The 17,262-nt window shown below is 46.0% G+C and overlaps 2 protein-coding genes across 2 annotated transcripts; one reads left to right on the forward strand and one right to left on the reverse strand.

Annotated features, from left to right (window-relative positions):
• Positions 1 to 76: 76 nt before the first annotated feature.
• On the reverse strand, positions 77 to 3,618 carry LOC124015719 (TAF5-like RNA polymerase II p300/CBP-associated factor-associated factor 65 kDa subunit 5L). Its single transcript, XM_046331138.1, has 5 exons — positions 3,349 to 3,618; positions 2,705 to 2,846; positions 2,366 to 2,470; positions 1,433 to 2,214; positions 77 to 1,276 (listed from the first exon to the last, which is right to left on the reverse strand). Exons 2-5 carry the CDS (start codon positions 2,841 to 2,843, stop codon positions 485 to 487), a joined length of 1,818 nt encoding a protein of 605 aa, XP_046187094.1. The 5' UTR covers positions 2,844 to 2,846; positions 3,349 to 3,618; the 3' UTR covers positions 77 to 484.
• A 57-nt stretch (positions 3,619 to 3,675) lies between these two features.
• Positions 3,676 to 15,366, forward strand: nup133 (nucleoporin 133). Its single transcript, XM_046331136.1, has 26 exons — positions 3,676 to 4,039; positions 4,136 to 4,251; positions 4,380 to 4,483; positions 4,721 to 4,825; positions 5,066 to 5,197; positions 5,430 to 5,600; positions 5,699 to 5,854; positions 6,557 to 6,627; positions 6,756 to 6,903; positions 7,154 to 7,304; positions 7,650 to 7,807; positions 7,985 to 8,076; positions 8,543 to 8,712; positions 8,940 to 9,034; positions 9,279 to 9,503; positions 9,814 to 9,936; positions 11,322 to 11,421; positions 11,640 to 11,897; positions 12,145 to 12,278; positions 12,806 to 12,964; positions 13,181 to 13,316; positions 13,538 to 13,656; positions 14,270 to 14,350; positions 14,444 to 14,508; positions 14,745 to 14,833; positions 15,099 to 15,366. The coding sequence occupies exons 1-26, from the start codon at positions 3,885 to 3,887 to the stop codon at positions 15,233 to 15,235; spliced, it is 3,450 nt and encodes a 1,149-aa protein (XP_046187092.1). The 5' UTR covers positions 3,676 to 3,884; the 3' UTR covers positions 15,236 to 15,366.
• Positions 15,367 to 17,262: the final 1,896 nt, after the last annotated feature.

A 17,262-nucleotide genomic window follows, 5' to 3' on the forward strand; every position in this document is an offset into this window, starting at 1 on the left:
TGGGAATGTGATGAAAAAAATAAAAGCTGAAATAAATCACTCTATTATTCTGACATTTCACATTCTTAAAATAAAGTGGTGATCCCAAAATGACCTAAGACAGGGAATTTTTAATTTTAAATGTCAGAAATGGTGAAAAACTGAGTCTAAATGTATTTGGCTAAGGTGTATGTAAACTTCTGACTTCAACTGTAACTTCTCATTTTGGCATTGTGGATATAAGCATCAAAATAAAACCAAGTCATTTTTTAGTATGTTCAGATTAACATCTCTTTTCTACTCAGAGATCTTGTCAAAAACAACCTCTTGAGTGGGCAATTTTAGCAAGTGACCTTTTGACCTGAAATTATACCTCTCTGTAATTGGCTTAGGGAAGATAACATGTATGTCTCCATGGTGACCATGTCTGAGATGAGACCCTCCAGACAAAACAGTCTTTTAAAACTAAACTAAATAGACAGACAGGCCAGACAAAACAAAATGTCTACTGTTTTTCTTGCGCCGTTCCCGTCACCAGGAGCAAGTTACAGGCCATGAACTGGACGTTGAGCACGTTGCTGGTGTTTCCAGTGTAGAGCCCCACCAGCTCGCTGGACGAACTATCCGCGTGGGTCGTCCCATGGGAGTTTCGGATGTCCCACACCCTGACTGAGTTATCCATGGAAGAGGAGGCCACCAGGCTGCTGTCGGGGCTGAACGACAGGCTGGTGACACTGTCCGTGTGGCCCCTCAGGTCCTTGACCAGAGCGCCTGAGGCCAGGTCCCACAGCTTCACTCGCTGGTCCTCGCCCGCCGACGCCAGGTACTTCCCATTGGGCGCGAAAGCTACAGACAACACAGGGCCGCGGTGGCCTGTGAACAGGCGCACCGACGCCCCCTGCTGGGTACTCCAGAGGCGGACAGTTTTATCCGTGGAGCCTGTGGCTAGGTAGTTTGAGTTGGGGTGGAACTTGACACAGTCCACGTCTGCTAGGTGGCCGGCGTAGAGCCTCAGGGGGTATGTCCTGGAGAAGGTCCAGAGGCGGGCAGTGCGGTCGTGGGAGCCGCTGGAAAAGTAGAGGCTGCAGGGGCTGACGTCCACGTCCCAGACGGGGTAGGCGTGGCCCTGGTAGAGGGCCGTGTTGGTGAAGCTCCCTAGGTCCCAGTAGCGAATGGACGTGTCCTCCGAGCAGGACAGCAGGCCCGAGCTGTCTGTCAGGAAGGCCGTGCGGAACACCGGACCGCTGTGGCCACGCAGGGTCTTGATCTCGCTGCCCGAGCCATCCTCTTCATCTGCCTGAATAAAGGGGGGGAAAAGCGCATTGACATTTTCAGAGGAAACACCATTGTACTGCCTAGATATGTGAAAATTTCCCATAATTGTCAGCAGGGATACCAACATCTTAAAACGGACTATTTCTGTAAAATTCCTAACCAAAGAAAATCCTCTCACCTCCTCTTCCAGCACGTCGCATGCTAAGCGGATGTGTGACACGTCGGCCCGGTGTGGCCTGGCCTTCAGTTTCCTGGCCCTAAGGCTCCATAGCTTGACGGCCGAACTGTCGAACCCGGCGGCCAGCAGCTTGCTGTCGGCCGACACCTCTGCCGCGTTCAGCAGCTGCTCCGTGTGCTGGAAGGCGTAGAAGCACACGGTGGTGAGTGATGGTGGCCCCTCACGCACTTTCTTAATGCAGTCCTGCAGTGCCTCCAGGGCCACCTCGCTCTGCGGGATCCCTGTGGGGACTTCCACCCCCGCCGCCTCCCCTCGCTCAGGGCCATCCACTCCCGACCACGAGGAGGTAGAGTTGGGGGCCGTGATGGCAGCCCCGGCGGCTCCTGCTCCCGTCATCCCGTAGAGTTGGTAGTCGGTGCGTGGTGAGGAGGTGACCTCTACCTGGACGTGGGTGCTGAGGGCCCTACAGAGGGTACTGTTGTCTTCACTCTGCAGATAGCGTAACAAGTAACTGTAGGCCGGCTCCGTCAGGTTCACCACGTATTTGTGGTCGAGGAAGGCCAGGAGCTTAGGGTTGGCGTTGACATCCTGCTGGGTGAGGACGTGGCGAAGCTGCTCCACGGTGGAGCGCTGCTCGGCGTCCCCCAGGAAGAGGCTGTGGAAGCGGCTGTAGAAGCCATCCACCGCCCCCTTCAAGCTGCAGCGCACCATGTCCAGGTGGAGATAAACGAAGAGCGGGTACAGGACGCAGCTCACCTCCTGGCCCCATGGCAACGCCGCTTCTGGACCGGAGAAAATAAACAAAGAGTAAGGCCACGATCTTATGCCCACAGTAACTAGCATAGCATTTACAATATATTGCGTCATACTAAGTGGTAAGCTAGTATAATAAGCAGCGTACATATTATCAGTCTCTACACAATTGTGAAGTACCTGAGAGAAAATTGCGTAGTCTGGAAAATTGGGTCTCGTACTGTTGAGGGTCAGCTTGACAAGGGGCAGCAGAGACAATGTTTGCACACCCCGACTCTGCCTGCACTGCTCAAAGAAAGAGAGACAATTAATAAGATTAGGTATACGAGTAATCACCTGTTAATACTCATCCTAAACTGAAAGATGATGCTTGAGCTTCTCAATAAGTGAGATTTGCCGAATCAGGTCTGCAAAAATAGTTGGCATCATTCACCCATTCAATCTGTGATACTAGTTTCATTTGATTTGGTCACTGATCTTTGCATTTGATACCGACCAGCTGCCAATTCAAAGCCTCACCTGTGAGGTTGGCAGCCATCTCCTCTGCGGACTGGGACAGTTTAGCCCCCTTCAGGGAACTTTCAGTATCCACATACTGCCTCCGCTTCAGGTACTGAGCTACAGTGTACTGGATCTGCTCCGTGCGTACCCGCTTCATAACCTGGGAAAATACAAAACAGTATAGCAGCCTGGACAAAAGTTAAAGGCTTTATCTGTGCATTAAGACGTTGTTTAGCTGATGTAACCTACTGCATTGCATTTACATGTTAGTTAACTCATTACAAACACTGCTAGAAACTAGATAGCTATATTTATAGCTTCCTGGGATTACATTGACCCACGAGTAATTCACTTCAGTGCTGTTGGAGAAGAGAAAAATTGGCTATTTGACTAGCTAACACTTGCCAACGCAACCATTCAACAAAACTGCTAGCCAGTGTTAGCAAGGGTCGCCATGGAAACTTGGGAGAATGTCCGTACAAGTGAGCAACAAATGCACTGGTAAAAGTACGCACCAAACAGCTTAAGCAAAGAGTATTTATTGCAGTGCTGTCATTAGCAAAATAACGTTAGCCAGCAGCTAAAGTTAGCTAAACTAGGCCCTTCGAACTTTAAGTGGGTTTAGCGAAAAACATCTCAACAACAACATCATGGCCACTCACTGCATGTCGTGCTGATATTCTTCCTTGTCAGTTACAGCTATTAAGGAAAATATATTTAAGCAATGTGATTTGTTCTTATCACAAATATCCCGCTGCCTTTCGTAGCAACCCCATCATCATGTATGTCCACCCCTTCCATCAAATAGTAGCTCGCTCTCATCTTGGAGTCATCGCTTGATCGACTCATCTTGCCTGAATGTGATGGCAGGAAATCTATATCGTGTTCTGTTTACTGCCAACCAAAAAACAACAACTAGCTACTTGCAAAAGGCAATCAATTTACAATCAGTAATAGTGTAATTTTAATTGAAATTGAAGGGATTATTCATAAATGACAATACTATTCGTAAAAAATGTATTAGTGTTCAAACAAATGTTTTCAATGGCACGATCTAGTGGACCAACTATGTACTGCGAATCTGAGTTTGTATTTCATGACGTATATTTCATGCGCCTGAAGTTTCATATTGTGCGCGCAAAATAAGAAGAGCTGTCTGGAGTTGAATGAATATTGAGCATTTTGGGGCACAGCTACGATGTTTAGCCCTCGTTCTACCCCTACGATGTTTAGCCCTCGTTCTACCCCTAGTTCAAGCCGAAGGCAGTCCTCAAGGGTCACCGGTAGAAAGAGTCTCGCCGGTACACCTACAGGGCTTCTCTTTTCCCCACGTAGGACGTCGTTAGCAGCGAGGTGAGTGTCCACGCGCCATCATTGACAACAATGTCTCTTGAGGCACAGTCACTCGTGGAGTGTTTTTTTTTAAACTGCTCGCCCTCTCATTTCCAGATCAACTCCCACGCGTGTCCAGAGCTACTCAACTTCAGACGCACTCCACTTCGATGTCCAGACGTTTGGCTCTTCTCTGCCTGTCAAAGTCATGGAGGCTTTGACAATGGCTGATGGTGGGTCATCGACTCTTTCCTGTCATTATCTCTCTGCGAGTTATACATACGGTAGAATGCATTGTACAGGTCATCCGGATCAATGCAGTCTGGCTGATGTTCTCTCCCACGGGTTTTGTGTCCCTCAGCTGATGACCAAATCTCTGTGAAGGTGGATGAGAGTGGCTGGGCCTGGATGGTGTGTGGCGAGAGACTGATCATCTGGAAGATCTGCCAGACTGCTGTTGCAAAGGTACAGTCCATTAGGTCACACCGTAGCGAAACGCTTTGAAAGGGAACACAAAATGAGCGCTCCTTATTGGGCAAGTCCAGGTAGAACCCTACCTCTTTGTGTCACTCTGTTTCAACACTGGATACACAACCCTGGTCGATAATTATGAGATATGCAACACATTGATACAGTGTGTCCTATAATTAAAAGAAAAACATGCATTGCCAATGAGTGAACTTTCTCTGTTGTGTCTCCTAGTTGTCAGTATGTAAGGGCCTCCAGCTGCCCACTAGTGAGTTTGCCTACTATGCTGATCTCGTCTCCATATCATCTCCCAGCCCTCTGGAGACTGCCAGTGTTCAGGTAATCAATGACTATCAGGAAACTAACCTATTCAACCTCCGAAAATGCAAAAAAGCTCCCACCTGTCTGCCTAATGACTTTGCTGTTACAGTAGCTGTTGAGCAGCTAGCCTGGGTGTCAGTGTCTTTCTGCTTTAGTCTACTTGTTGTTGTCTTTGACAAGGCGTTGAACTGAAATTCCAATCGACTCACCATCAGTCGTGGTTGTTTACTGTTGTGGGACATTTTCTTGAATACTCAGTCCATCTCTGTCATGGCGGTGGCTCCAGAGGGAACAGCCCGGTTCTGGCCCAGTTTGGCCCACGAGGGGAATTACACTGAGACTGTGGTTGACATGGGCGAAAACCTCTGCAACTTTGTTGTGGCTGTTAGGGTAAGTTGTTATGTTGTGGATGCGTTGTTCTTGTTTTGAATACAAAGCTGCTCCTCCTCAATCACAGATAAAGATGTATAGAGCAGGTTCTCATTATTAGTGGATTGAGAATTGCCAACAAATTGTGTGTAAAACGGTAGCACACATTTTGAACATGTTTATCTGATTAAACATTATGTGCTGTTGATTTCATCCCACTTCCTCTCATCCCACCATCCCTCTCTTCCCTCAGGGGGGTAGTTTCATCGTGTCATCCTACAAGGGCCAGATGATGCGCCTCGGGACGGACCCCTCCGGGAAGCTGCTGCAGAGGGCGCTACAGCAGGGCCAGGGGGTGCTCTCCGGCATCGGACGCCGCGTCTCCAGCCTGTTTGGCATGCGCGCCCCGCTCACCAACAACAATGCACGTTTCTTCTAGTGGAGTCCTATGAATCCCCAAATTATAGTCATTAATTGGTAATATGGTGATATCAGCTCACAGACCCTCTCCTCCCTCTGTAGCTCCACAGTGTTCTGTGGGTGGGTGAGACGGGCTGCCTGTATACTCTGACCTCCTGTGGACTCAGTAAATGGGAGGTGGATGAGGTCACAGAGCACCAGGTCCTCAGCTGGGACTCCAGCCGCGCTCTGACGGAGAGTGTCGCCGACGCCATCTGGGTAAGCAGAGCAACACTTTACATGAATGTTGTGTTGCGTTACTTTATGTCAGGTTGCGTTAAAGCACGGGGCGTTACTTTGAGGTGAACCGTCCTCTTGGTTGTACAGGTAACTGTCAAAATAAAGGAAACACTAGAGTAAATGAGGGACACAAAGCATGTGCTTCCTGAGTTAACATATCATGCTTAGCCATTTTGGTTACTGTGGCTAGAAGAGATCTCAGTTACTTTGAAAGAGGGGTATCAAAGGAGTTTAGGGGGTTTAAAGTGTGTGTGTGTGTGTGTGTGTGTGTGTGTGTGTGTGTGTGTGTGTGTGTGTGTGTGTGTGTGTGTGTGTGTGTGTGTGTGTGTGTGTGTGTGTGTGTGTGTGTGTGTGTGTGTGTGTGTGTCAGTCACCAGATCTCAACCCAATTGAACACTTATATCAGATCCCGGAGCGATGCCTGAGACAGTGTTTTCCACCACTGTCAACAAAACACCAAATTATGGAATTTATTGGGGGAAAATGGTTTTGCAACCCTGCAATAGTGTTCCAGACACTTGTAGAATCTATGCCACGGTGCATTGACTCTTTTCAGGCAGCTCGTGGTGGCCCAACGCCCTATTAAGACACTTAAGTTGGTGTTTCCTATATTTTGATAGTTGCCTATAGATTGGATGATTGTCCTGAAGGCATGACCTGTTTTCTCTCACCATCTATCAGGGGTCAGAGAGCAACTATGAGGAAATCAAGGAAGGAGTGAACGTTACCTACATGGACATGCAACTGAGCCAGTAAGTCGAGCTCTCATCTCGGTTTCTGGATGTGTATTTATCTCACTACGTGATTTGATGTAATAGTCAGCCGGTGACTGCAACTTTTTATGATTCTACATACTTCTGACTATAATTTTGTTTTCCAGGGATGGCCTGGTAGTGTTGGCGGCAGCCTGGCACCCCTCAGACTCCCCCTGCCTGGCCTACTTCTGCCTGGTCACCCTGCTGGACAACGGCAACAACATTTCTGATGAGCTCTCTGTGGAGGTCACCAAGTACAACCCCCCCTTCCAGGTCAGTCTTCACTCAATTGGGCTTCAACTGAAATTGTGTATTATGATTCACAAAATGTTTTAAATTTTTTTTGAATGAGTTTGAAATTGACAATATGTTCCTTAAGTAGACTTTCTCTAAAAAAGCTCAAGGCTTCACGCATTTGGAATGCAATTTTTCAGACATGAAAATATCAACCATATTGGTCTTCCTTCAGTTTAAATGTCAATGTTTTTGTCTAACGGTTGATATGTTGTGTTATTCCCCTCAGAGTGAGGATGCTCTACAGGCCATGAGGCTGATGTTACCACGGGCCTCCAGCCCTGCTGCCTTCCTGTACAACGAGGAGCTGGTGTTTGCCTGCTCCACCGGTACCGGCAGAGGAGGTCTACCTGAGGAGAAGATCCCCTTCAACACACCTGGTAAGAGACCTGGATAATGGACTCAACGTTAGAGGACATTGGGTGCCTCTCAATAGTTTAAAGTTGGCCCATTTCCTCATCTCCTTTTCTTAATAACAAAATTTACAAGAAGAGGAAGCCTTTCGACTGTTGACATGCTCCCGATGTTTTAAACTGAATGGTATTGATGAGTTGAATGGTGTAGATGGCTGCAACAGCTCTCCGTAATTCATAGTTACCATAATAATATCATCAACCTTTTTTTTTTTTGGTCTTTTTAGCTCACTATCCATTTTCATGAATGACCAATTTGACTTGACTCACCTCCCATGTTTCTGTTCTCACCGTCCTCCTTCATCTCTCCAGGTGACCGTCTGCGTGGTGGGGGCTGCTGTGCCAACCTGCCGGTGTTCTTCTCCCAGAACAGTGGTCTGGTGGCCGTGGTGGCCAGAGAGAGTGCCTCCATGCTGCCTGAGACCATGGAGGACTCCCTCTGCTTCTCCCTGGCTGGGGCCGGCCCTGAGGTAGAGAGTAGAGTGAGATGAATTAAAGCAGTGCCAGGTCTCTGATATAGAACGGGGTCACCAATTGACCTGTGTGAATAATGAGATGCCATTAAATTGGTGAACTAGCAATGTTTAACGTTTTTTTTTTTTTTTCATTATTTTTACGTAATGACTTGACCCTTTTTTTGTTTCAAGGCAACTGCTATGGAGACTCCGACTAGGATGGAGCCTGTAGCGCAAGAGGACAAAACCAAACTCCTAAAAGCAGCGTTTCTGCAGTTCTGCCGGTAAGTCTGCAGAAAGATTGTGTGACGTTGACCCCAATTCCTGAAGTTAGAGTTTTATTGACAGTGACACAGACCTCCGTTGTAAAACAAGGGAATGTGTTTGTTCCTCCCCTGAAAAAATGTCCCCGCGTTGAGGACGATGTGGATTTAGGTCTCTGTGATTGCATCTGCCCTGTTGTCTGTAAGTTCGAGCAGCTGTTACTGCCAAATGAGGGCGCAGGGCTCTTGAGTTTTTTTTACAGAAAGAGGGAGGGAGTATTTGAGTGAGTGTGTGTGTGAGAGAATGTACATGTAGACAGAGTGAATGGGGTGTGTACACTTCAAATGAGTACCACTACGTAATTAAGTCAAATTATTTTATGTGTTTTCGGGAATTACCTGGTTAAATGATCTAAGCAATACACATTGTTACTATTGAGTTTACCTTATAATGTTGTGAGTAGAACATAACTGTTGTGTTTGTCAGGAATGACCTGGTGGGGGCCCAGACCATGACAGACGAGCTGTTCCCCCCGGAGGGGGACGGAGACGGGGAGGTGGGCGGGGAGCTGGACCTGGTGGTGACCCGGATCAACCTGGACCTGGTGGATGACTACCCAGCCTCAGACCCCCGCTGGGCCGAGTCTGTCCCTGACGGTGGGAGGGAGGGAGGGGAGGGAGGGAGGGAGGGAGGGAGGGAGGGAGGGAGGGAGGGAGGGAGGGAGGGAGGGAGGGAGGGAGGGAAAGGAAGGAAAAGAGAACAGAAAGAGGGAGAGAAATGTAGACATGGCGAAGACATGGAAATCTGTAGTTCTTTTCTATCTAAATGATTGAATATATTGTTCCACATAGAAGTGACCTTGTTTCTGTGTTGTCGTGTCCAGAGAGTGCTGGCTTCCCCCTGACCTCCCTCATCATCCTCCACCAGCTAGAGGACAAGATGAAGGCCCACGGCTGCTTCATGGACTTCCTGCTACAGGTGGGTCACCTGCATAGAAATATATATCAGTCCCGAATAATCCTGAATAATTCTAATCCTGAATAATTCTAATCCTGTGTGTCACCGTGGGATCGGACTTCATTCCAGGGCTCCTCACAGATCTATGAATAAAAACTGATATGTCATGACTGAGTTCAACAACCTTACCTCGTTTCTCCCCACCCCTGTATCCTACTCTTTTCTACTTGCTCTCTCCCCCACTTCACCCCCCCATCCCCCACAGGTGGGTCTCCTGGACCGGCTGGGCCAGACCGCGGTGCGCTCGTCTCCCATGGCGACGCGCCTGTTGCTGTGCGAGCACGCCGAGAAGCTACAGGCGGCCATGATGCTGAAGAATCACCACGCCAAGCACGGCGAGCTGGTCAATCGTGCCATCCTCATTGCCTTGAGGAAGAGCAACGCAACCGTGTCCACCAGCCTCACGGCCGCAGACGTCTTCTTCAGAGAGGTGACAATGACGGAGATAGTATCCCCAGCAGAGTTGTGGTCTGGTGACAATGACAGAGATAATATCCCCAGCAGAGTTGTGGTCTGGTGACAATGACAGAGATAATATCCCCAGCAGAGTTGGGGTCTGGTGACAATGACAGAGATAATATCCCCAGCAGAGTCGGGGTCTTCACACAATTTAGATGATTTGAGATTCCAATTCAAATCATCAAATAATTTTGTAAATTCCAAAACATTAGCTTTGGGATTGTGGGAAGCTTCTGTCTTAGGCCTCAGGTGAGGTTATTAAGGTGTGTGTGTGTGTGTAGGTGTCTCAGATCTCCTCAGTCTTTGAGTGTCTACTAGAAGAGGAGGAGAGGACTTTGAAGGAGAACCCTGTGGACTCTGTGAAGTGGGCTGAAGTGGTGCTCAGTGTCAACACTATCATCAAGGTACACAACACAGGCAGTGCAGGCTCTCTGTATCCACATCCATAGTGTTAGTCACGTATCTCCCATGCATGTGTATGGTTGTCTTTTGATCATATGGTGTGCTTCTATATACTGTGTATCTAGAGTGCATTCGGAAAGTATTCAGACCCCTTGACTTTTTCCACATTTCAAATTTTATTTTTGTTACATTAGCGTTATTCTAAAATTTAAAAATGTATGTTTTTTCCCCCCTAGTCAATCTAAGCACAATACTCCATAATGAGAAAGCAAATAGAGGTTTGTATAAATTTTTGCAAATGTCAACATACAAAAAAACCGATCACATTTACATAAGTATTCAGACCCTTTACTCAGTACTTTGTTGAAGCACCGTTGGCAGCGATTACAGCCCTGAGTCTTCTTGGGTATGGCGCTACAAGCTTGGCACACCTCTATTTGGGGAGTTTCTACCATTCTTCTCTGCAGATCCTCACAAGCTCTGTCAGGTTGGATGGGGAGCGTCACTGCACAGAGAATCTTGTTTCTCGTGGTCAGAGTCCTTTAGGCGCCTTTTTGCAAACTGCAAGTGGGCTGTCATGTGCCTTTTTACTGAGGAATGGCTTCCATCTGGCCACCCTACCATAAAGGCCTGATTGGTAGAGTGCTGCAGAGATGGTTGTCTTTCTGGAAGGTTCTCCCATCTCCACAGAGGAACTCTGTCAATTTTCAAGTCTCATAGCAAAGGGTCTGAATACTTATGTAAATAAGGTATTTTATTTTTCATACATTTGCAAACATTTCTTAACCTGTTTTCGCTTTGTCATTATGGGGTATTGTGTGTAGATTAATGAGGAACAAAAAAATAATTGTATACATTTTTGATCAAGACTGGAAAAGTCAAGGGGTCAGAATACATTCCGAATGCACTGTATATACACTGAGTAAAAATATTAGCCCAACATTTAAAATATTGGTCCATGAGCTGAAATAAAAGGTCCTAGAAATGTTCCATACGCACAAAAACTTTATTTCTCTCTAATTTGTTTATGTTCCTGTTAGTGAGCATTTTTTCTTTGCCCAGATAATCCATCCACCTGACAGCTGTGGCATATCAAAAATATGATTAAATGGCATGACAATTACACAGGTGCACCTTGTGCTGGACCTATGACCACCCATGGCTGTGCCCCTGCCCAGTCATGTGAATTCCATAGATTAGGGCCTAATTAATTTTTTAAAATCGACTGATATCCTTATATGAACTGTAACTCAGTAAAATCATTGAAATTGTTGCCTCTAGCGTTTTTATATTTTTGTTCATATATCTAGGTCATGTTGCGTGTGAGGTTGTATTTCTTGTGATGGCACAGTCAGTAATTTGTGTACGTTTGTGTGTTGTATTGCAGGACATGCTGCAGGCTGCTGGTCAGTACAGAGACACCAAGGCCTCACTGTACAGAGCCTCAGAGAGCACCCCTGCCGAGCCAGAATACATCCCATGGACCGGTACATTCCCTGTTGAACACACACATGCACATAGTAGTCAAAGTAACTTCTTATAACGCCTTGTCTCCTTTTGTTAATGTCAACTGATCTGAAAAGACAGGATAGGTGAAAGCGATATGCTAGATCCCTTTCACTGCGATGAAGGAGAAGAATTTCGAAGTCTCCCAAACGTAAGAGTTGCGCCCTTAATCCCCAAACCTGTCTCTTTCTCCCCACAGCCTCTAGCGGTCTGGGAGGGGTTCGCACCGTCATCGCCCGCCAGCACGAGGTGATCCTGCGTGACGTGTACCCTCACGCCGACTCGGAGCTGCGCAATGGCCTGAACGAGCAGCTGGCAGCGCTGCTGGACGTGCTCCTGGGAGGCTACGTTGCCCAGCTGACCTCACTGAGACCAGGCCGCCCGGGCCAGCAGGACCGCTACAACACCCTGGAGATGGAGTACACGCAGCGCCGCTCTGAACTGCTAGCACCACTGTGTGAGTGGAGATTGAACGCAAAATACCGGGTGGACATTTTGGCTTGAGTATTTGGTTACCAGGTCAAGCCATTTTGGAATACAAAATCATTTTTATCTGAATCCTTTCAGTGGAATTACACATTTTCTAGCTAAATCTGGCTGATATTTTTCATAAATTATAAGTCTGACTCCTTATTACATCCATTATAAAGGTATTATGTACACTTAAATAATATTAAGGGTATTAACTTTTGTTTATGTTCTAGTGGAACTGGGTCAGTACCAGTGGGTGGCGGCACTGGCAGAGAAGTACTGTGACTTTGACATCCTGGTCCAGATGTGTGAGCAGACTGACAACCAAAACAGACTGCAGCACTACATGGCCAAGTTCGCCGACCAGGTTCGACACTAATCCTCTAAAACTAGGGTGGTGTTCATTAGGTGGAGAATTTTTTTAAATGGGGAGGTACTACTTGAACTGGTCCAATAAGAACACAGGTTTTTGGTTGTTGTGGCAAAATGTTTTGCTACTGTGTGCCGTACTGAACACGACCCAATTTTATCACTGGTGTTTTATCAAATCTGGCACTAACAAGGGATATGTGCATGTCACATTTTTTGTTATTTAGCAGACCCTCTTATCCAGAGTGACTTACAGGAGCAATTAGGGTTAAGTGCCTTGCTCAAGGGCACATAGACAGATTTTCACCTAGTCGGCTCGGGGATTCAAACCAACAATCTTTTGGTTAGTGGCCCAACGCACTTAACCGCTAGCCTACCTGCCGTTACTCAGACTGCGCATGTAAATCATACATTGATACCCATTATGGGATAACATCTATATTTTTGTTGTATCTCAAGCTAGGACTAAACTAAGATTCCATAGATGCTGCGTGTTTCATTTAATTTCCATGTCACTTCCTGTAGAACTTTGCGGACTTCCTGTTCCGCTGGTACATGGAGAAGGGAAAGAGGGGCAAGCTGCTCTCCCAGCCCATTGCCCAGCACCAGCAGCTGGCCAGCTTCCTGCAGTCCCACGAACACCTCAGCTGGCTTCACCACATCCACGTCCATGACTTCAGCAGTGTAAGTGGAACACACACACACACACACGCACTCTCTCATACACAGAAACACACACACACACACACACATCAGTTGACCTTAGTAGCTAACTTGTGAACATGCCGCGTCTTATGAAAAGACATACCGTAGTTTGGCAGTTGCATAGTGCAGTTTCCAATGTTAAAGAAACAGTGTTGCATTTGTGATATTTGTTTGAACATCGCTCTCTCTCCCCAGGCTTACAAAACCCTGTATGGCCAGGCCAACATGGAGACACGTTACTTTGTGAAGAAGAAGACCCTGTTGGCTCTCAGTAAACTGACTGCCCTGGCATCAGACATGCCTGAGGCTGTGATGAAGAAACATGTAGATGGTAAGGGGCTACTTGAGATACTTCTGCTTAATTCTCACTTAAATCATACATTATTGTCAATGGGAGTTATGAACATGTATTTTAAACTATGTTAGTATTTATCCCTAAGACAACGGACACTATTTGATGCAAAAGAAGCAAGGAAACCTCTGTTCGCTGGAGGGTGTCTAATTGGTGAGTTCTGCAGGGATATCACCAGTGTTTTCTTTGTCATCCTACAGAAATGGTCGAGCAGGAGCGGTTCCTGCTGCACCAGGAGACTCTGCCCAAACAGCTGCTGGAGGAGAAACAACAGAACCCCGACACCATGCCCCTGCTCAGCGCTCACAACCTTATTAATGTAGGAACACACATCAGTGGACCACTCACATGACCACGTAACCCAACACAGACAACCTTACCAAAGCACCATTATAAACTGGGTGGTTCGAGCCCTGAATGCCGATTTGGCTGACAGCCGTGGTATATCTGACCGTATACCAGGGGGATGACAAAACATTCATTTTTGCTGCTCTAATTACGTTGGTAGCCAGTTTTCTAATATCTATAAGGCACCTCGGGGGTTTGTGATATATGGCCAATATACCATGGCTAAGGGCGGTATCCAGGCACTCTGTGTTGTGTTATGCATAATAGCTGTTAGCCGTGGTATATTGGCCGTATACCACATCATACATTGATACCCATTATGGGATTTAAAAAAATTAGGACTAAACTAAGCTAGGACTAAACTAAGATTCCATATACCACACCCACTCATGCTTATTGCTTAAGTAGACCACACTCGCAGTCGCACAACCAGTAACTCTACATAAATCCACATACCTGCCACCACACAGACACATGATGACAATACAACACACACATCTATCCTCCCTGTCACCAATTGAACCCCAAAATACAACTCTTACAATTACCAATGGACTGACCTAATTTAACTATTTTCTCACCAGCTGTATATTTGTGATGACAACCGACGAGCCAATGAGTATGACTTCAAGAAGGCTCTGGATCTACTGGAGTACATAGACGAGGTAGTCCTACTGCCGCTAGCATGAATCCTTAGCTCAAGGTTGATTAATCAGGTCTGTCAGGGTTCACTGATATGGGGCATATTCTTGTTGCAGGAGGACGCTGTGGACATTGAGGGACTCAAGTGTGAGATCTTCTGCAAGGCCCTCAAGAAAGACGAGTAAGTACCGCTCAATGGCCCTAATCCTTCTGATATCTCACGCTTCCTCCCTTTCTTGCTGATTTTCTCATTCCAAATCTGAAAGGATTGGATAGGTGTAAGTACACTGTTTGACACTTCTTACATTTAGTTTGTTGTCAAGTGTGCTTTCTATAGTGAATGCAATGAATGAATAAGCATTATTGTTGTTATTGTAAGTTTGCATTTGAGCTTCCTTTTCGCTGTGTTGCTCACAGCTGGTTGTCTGCTGATGGGAACGATGACCCTCTGGAGGCAGCCAAGGACAGCATCTTTGTCAAGATCCTCCTCAAGCTGATACAAGAAGGTAAGCACTGCAGTAGCCATTTTGGCCTGGTGTCTGACTAAAGGATTTCACTTTATTCTCAACAGTTAATTTGCGCGGAAACCACACATTTCAAGAGTTGCTTAAGAGATATTTAGGGGATTGTTGAATTGTTGTAAAAAAAAAAATGTATTTATTAAATGACAAAATATTGAAAAGGGGTATTGAGTGTCACTGCTCTGTTTATTATGTACCTCTTTATGACCCTTTCAACCTATTCAGAATGTGTTCTCTTGTTGTTTTCCAGGTGTTCCTCTACAGACCTACCTTCCTGACGTCAAAGACCTTCTTCAGCTGGACGAGATGGAGGCTTTGAAATCAAAGCCCACTTTCGAGTTTGTACTGCGGGCCAACTATGAACATTACCTGCAAGCACAGATCTGATGACCCCTGACCCCTTTCACAACTGTCTCCCAGGTTGCACTTGGTTTGTTCCTTTCTTTCCATTTGTACTGTTTGTTTGACAAAAAGATAACGTGTTGCAATTTTGAAAATAAATGTCATATTTCTTTAAATGTTCTGTTCTTTTGATTTTTGGCATTCACAAAAGACTGCTTTAAGTTTTTTGAAAAACAAAATGTGTTGTGTTATTTCCTTTACCTCGATAACCTGGGAAATGGCAACATATGTAGATACACATCCTGGACCTCCAATACATCTAGATCTCCTGTGATAATTGCTTGAGTAAAAGTCAGGAGAGTATATGTCATGGATTAAGGTGGAGCTGTAAGGCTATGACCAGGTAGATGAAACGGTACACACCTCGTGGAAAATATACCTAGACTAGCCGCTCGAAATGAACACAACATCCATCTCGACCACAAGCCACGCGCATTGACTAACGTGCCGTGAAAGGCTATTGGGTTTCTGCAGCAAGCCATTGGGTGCTTGTGGCCTGCATTGCCAACTGTATTGGTTTCTTGTTTAAATAGCGGGGCCTGACTCCTCAAGTGTCCCTCCAACCCTTCGAGGAGTCTGCAACTGATCCACTTTCACTGATGGCAGAAGCAGATGGCCTCTGTCTTGTCCTAAAAATAGAAATGGAGGTTAAATTAGGGACATACACAATAAATTACAGCCACCGTCTTTATGTGGGGAGGGGGATTGAAAGTTCAGCAGCCCTATATGGGGTGGGATTGAAAGAACTCCCTCAGAGAAGGTGTGCCAATAGGTTTTGATTGGCTTCTAAGCATACTTTTTCAAACCTTCTCAATAGTCTTGATTTACTATTTTGAGCAGTTGTCATAGGGATGGTGACTAACTACCTGGTAGAAACTTTCACAGATCTTTGACAGTTTGTTTGTGTCAAGAGTTCCAGGTTTGGAAGCCAGGCTTCTGCTGAATATTTGATCACAGGACTTCCTGTCTGGCTTGTAGAATGCCTCAATGGATGGGGTTGTTGTGTCTGGTTGGTATGGAGATAACATTTACGAGCCTGAGTATTGGTCCCCCATGGCGCTTGCAACGCCAGGGTTGTGCGTTTGATTCCCACGGGAGACCAGTACGAAAATGTTTGCACTCACTACTGTAAGTCGCTCTGGATAAGAGCGTCCGTTAAATGACAAATGTCAAAATGTTGATATTGGTATATGAAGTAGGCTATCCCATCAATAACATGCCTAACAAAACTCAGATATATTATAGGGACCAACGGAAGTTGGATAATGACATGCAATTTTAAACATTTTGTTTTCTTTTACTAAAATACCTTTCCGCAAGTACATTTAGTTGGATACCTTGGCAGTGATGAGTGAGCAGTTGGACAAACATATCAGTTTATAGAGACACTTTTTTTATTTAAAGTCTGGGCTACAAAAAAGGAATTGTTCATGCCTTGGTGGCTGGCTGCAGCTGTTGGGCTGCATGGTTAGGGTCCTATCTGCTTTCACCTACCCCCTGTTCAGAGAAACCAGACCATGGCCACTGTTAGTAAATGCGGAAGTTACAAGTGACCAGCTACCACACGAAACGCCCCCATCTCAAACGTGATACAACTTCCCCCCCTCTCTACTTGCCGATGTTGATGCTGGAGAATAAAGTCCATGTTAATTATGTTCCATGAAGTTTGAGATTTTACTGGCAGAATGTGTTTCAAACCTTTAGTATAAAAAAGATGACTAGACTAACAGCTACACATCTTTGAAATGCCATTTTGAGAGACAACCCCACCAAAAAAAAGATGCTGTACTTAACATGTTCTTAAATCAATTAAAATAACATGCATCTGACAAAGAACCGGGTAAAATATACCGAGATATTCATTGTTCAATAACTTGTAGTGTTCCATTAAACAACCCTTTATAGAATCGCGCCTGCTCTAGCTGTAAAGGAATCAACATAAACAAATAAAATAACACGAATGGAATATGGGCTACCTTGACGAGGTGCGCTCAGGAAAGCAAGTCATTTGC

The sequence above is a fragment of the Oncorhynchus gorbuscha genome, linkage group LG26, assembly GCF_021184085.1.
Source record: "Oncorhynchus gorbuscha isolate QuinsamMale2020 ecotype Even-year linkage group LG26, OgorEven_v1.0, whole genome shotgun sequence".
In the NCBI taxonomy this organism is placed as follows: Eukaryota; Metazoa; Chordata; class Actinopteri; order Salmoniformes; family Salmonidae; genus Oncorhynchus; species Oncorhynchus gorbuscha.